This window comes from Dendrobium catenatum, unplaced genomic scaffold, assembly GCF_001605985.2.
Source record: "Dendrobium catenatum unplaced genomic scaffold, ASM160598v2 fragScaff_scaffold_370, whole genome shotgun sequence".
Classification (NCBI taxonomy): domain Eukaryota; kingdom Viridiplantae; phylum Streptophyta; class Magnoliopsida; order Asparagales; family Orchidaceae; genus Dendrobium; species Dendrobium catenatum.
In genome coordinates this window covers 1,286,405-1,288,877 of record NW_021318832.1, presented here as the reverse complement: position 1 = coordinate 1,288,877, position 2,473 = coordinate 1,286,405, and the positions used below count along the sequence as shown (strand labels likewise).

The 2,473-nt window shown below is 35.9% G+C and overlaps 1 protein-coding gene across 1 annotated transcript; it reads left to right on the top strand.

The window, feature by feature from the left end:
* Positions 1–590: 590 nt before the first annotated feature.
* On the top strand, positions 591–2,010 carry LOC110098654. Its single transcript, XM_028693845.1, has 2 exons — positions 591–1,005; positions 1,082–2,010. Exons 1-2 carry the CDS (start codon positions 591–593, stop codon positions 2,008–2,010), a joined length of 1,344 nt encoding a protein of 447 aa, XP_028549678.1.
* The last annotated feature ends 463 nt before the right edge of the window (positions 2,011–2,473 follow it).

Sequence of the window (2,473 nt, the reverse complement as noted above, 5' to 3'; positions counted from 1 at the left end):
GTCTGTGCCCCCAGGCCCCCTATAGTAAATCCGCCCGTGTTTATACATATAAATAAAGTTTTGTACATTATAAGCTATCTAAAATTAAGTAAATTAAATTCGTGATCTATTTAAATATTAAATTATTATTTGACTTATATAGCATCTCAATTACATTTGTATGAAATTAATTTGTGTAGAGGCCAGGTATTCATTTTATTTTAATAATGGACTGAAATAAAATATTTACAGTTAAAATATAAAAAGGTCGTGGTCCCTAGTTTAAGAGATTAAGTTCTCATTTTTCTCTCATTTCTCATCTTTTGAGTGGAAAAGAAAGGGTCTCTCACTCTCTTGTAGAACGCCGCTTCAAATGTGGAAGACCAAAAACCTCAATTATGCATTTCAATGGATTCAGGTATGCTTTTGAAAATTCTTCTCAATGATTTGACATTTCTTTCGGAGACAATCGAATTACTTTTTTGTTTCCATTAATTCTACAAGATCAATCAGTGCAATTGTGCGTGTATTTTTGTGTTGAGGACATACTCTATATTCTTTGCTCGGATCTTCTCTCGAAAGCTATCAATGAACATAAGGGGCAATTGGGAATGAGAATAGCAACGAATGTTGATAAAGTTACACATTTACTATTCGCAGACGATGTTCTGGTGACTGCTGAAGCTCGTAGTAATAATGTGAGAAGGCTGAAGAAAATTTTCAAAAGCTATTGCAGTTGGACAGGCCAACCTATCAACTCTCAAAAATCCATGGTTTTGTATGGCAGGAAAGTCTCTAAGAAAAGAAGAAGAAAACTGAATAAAATTATGGGATACAAAGAAGTTAAAGAATTCTATTACTTGGGCATTAAATTGGCTGTAAGAAGGATGAAGGTGGAAGACTTCAGTAACACCATTGAAAAAGCAATGTGTAGACTCAATTCTTGGGGAGCTAGGTGCATGGTTATCGCTGGCCGGCAGAATGTTATTGATCAAAACAGCCTACTCAAACATGATTTCCTACCAGGTAGCTCACTCTCTCATTACTAAAAGCATTTTAATGAAAATTGACAAATAATATAAGAATTTTTTGTGGCATAAAGAAAATGGCAAACAAGGTTTGCACTATATTGCTTGGGAGACTCTTTGTCTACCCACGAGTTTGGGGGGATTTGGCATCCATGGCGCTGCAGGGAGACAAGGTCCATTAAGAGCAAGAATTGCTTGGATGTTTTTACAGAACAACAACTCTTTGCTCTACAAAATACTGTACAAAAAATTTGGTAAAAAGATATGGGATAATGACGTGAAGAGAGGAGCTACAACCGCCTGGAAAATTATCAAAGATGGTATTAACTACATAAGACCAATTGTTAGATTGCAGGTAAATAATGGTAGCAGTATTAATATAAATACTGACAAATGGAAATTGGATAGATGCCTAAGTAAATGGCCTGCTACGTGCAATATTAGTGAAATTGCTGAGAAGAAGGTGTCGTTTCTTATGGAGGAGGATGGCAAGTGGAATTTAGAAATTTTATCTGAATTCTTTTTGGCAGATATGATTGAGCTGATTCAACAAATGAAGACAGGGGAGAACAACAGAGAAGATAGTTTGGAATTGATCCGTACCAATACGGGAAAAACTATTGCAGCTCTTTGTGAGGAAGCTAACAATTTGAATAATGACGGTAAATATAGTAAGCATAACTGGTTGAAAAAATTGAAATTGAATCAGCGAGTCTACCTGTTTTGGTTGAGGGCTTTGAATGGGGCATTACCAACTAACAATTGGCTATGTTATAGAAGACTTGCAGTTAATTCTAATTGTCCTAGAGGTTGTAATGAGAATGAAGACTTAGAACATGTGATGATCAAGTGCAATAAAATGGTGGATTTATTGCAGAATTTGAGAGAGTGTGGATTCAATGTCCCCTCTTTCCAAAGTGTTGATAACTGTATAATGAATTTGAGACAGAATCCTGATAAGGGACTGACTAAAATCTTTGCTTTGGCGGTTTACTACAGCTAGAGATCAAGGAATATGGTTAAACATGGCAAATCAGAAATTCCCATTGCTTACAATGCTGCGAAAATCATTTCTCACGCTTCTTACATTCAGTCAAATCCGATCGAGAGGAACTGGAACACTAATCAGCCTATAATGTCAATTTCTTGGTGTCCCCCACCCGAAGGTTGGATGAAACTAAACGTGGATGCGGCTCTTACTGGAAATAATGTGGCGGGTATTGTAGGTGTTCTTAAAGACTGTAAAGGAAGATTGATTTGTGCTTATGGTAGGAAGGTAATTCATTGGGGACATTGCATATATGGAACTCAAAGCTATTCTGTCATTTGAAAGATACATTCAAGATTATTTTTGTGATTACAAAGGAATAATCATTGAAAGAGACAATGTGAATATCATTAGTTTGCTCCAAGATACGATCAACATGAAGACGAATAAAGGTACGAAACCGGACCTTTCATTCTTA

What these genes read in the sequence shown, in the direction of transcription:
- LOC110098654 (XM_028693845.1), top strand. Translation starts at nt 591, where the DNA reads ATGAGAATAGCAACGAATGTTGATAAAGTTACACATTTACTATTCGCA. An exon ending in CAAACATGATTTCCTACCAG is followed by an intron (nt 1,006 to 1,081) that starts GTAGCTCACTCT and finishes TGTGGCATAAAG; the next exon opens with AAAATGGCAAACAAGGTTTG.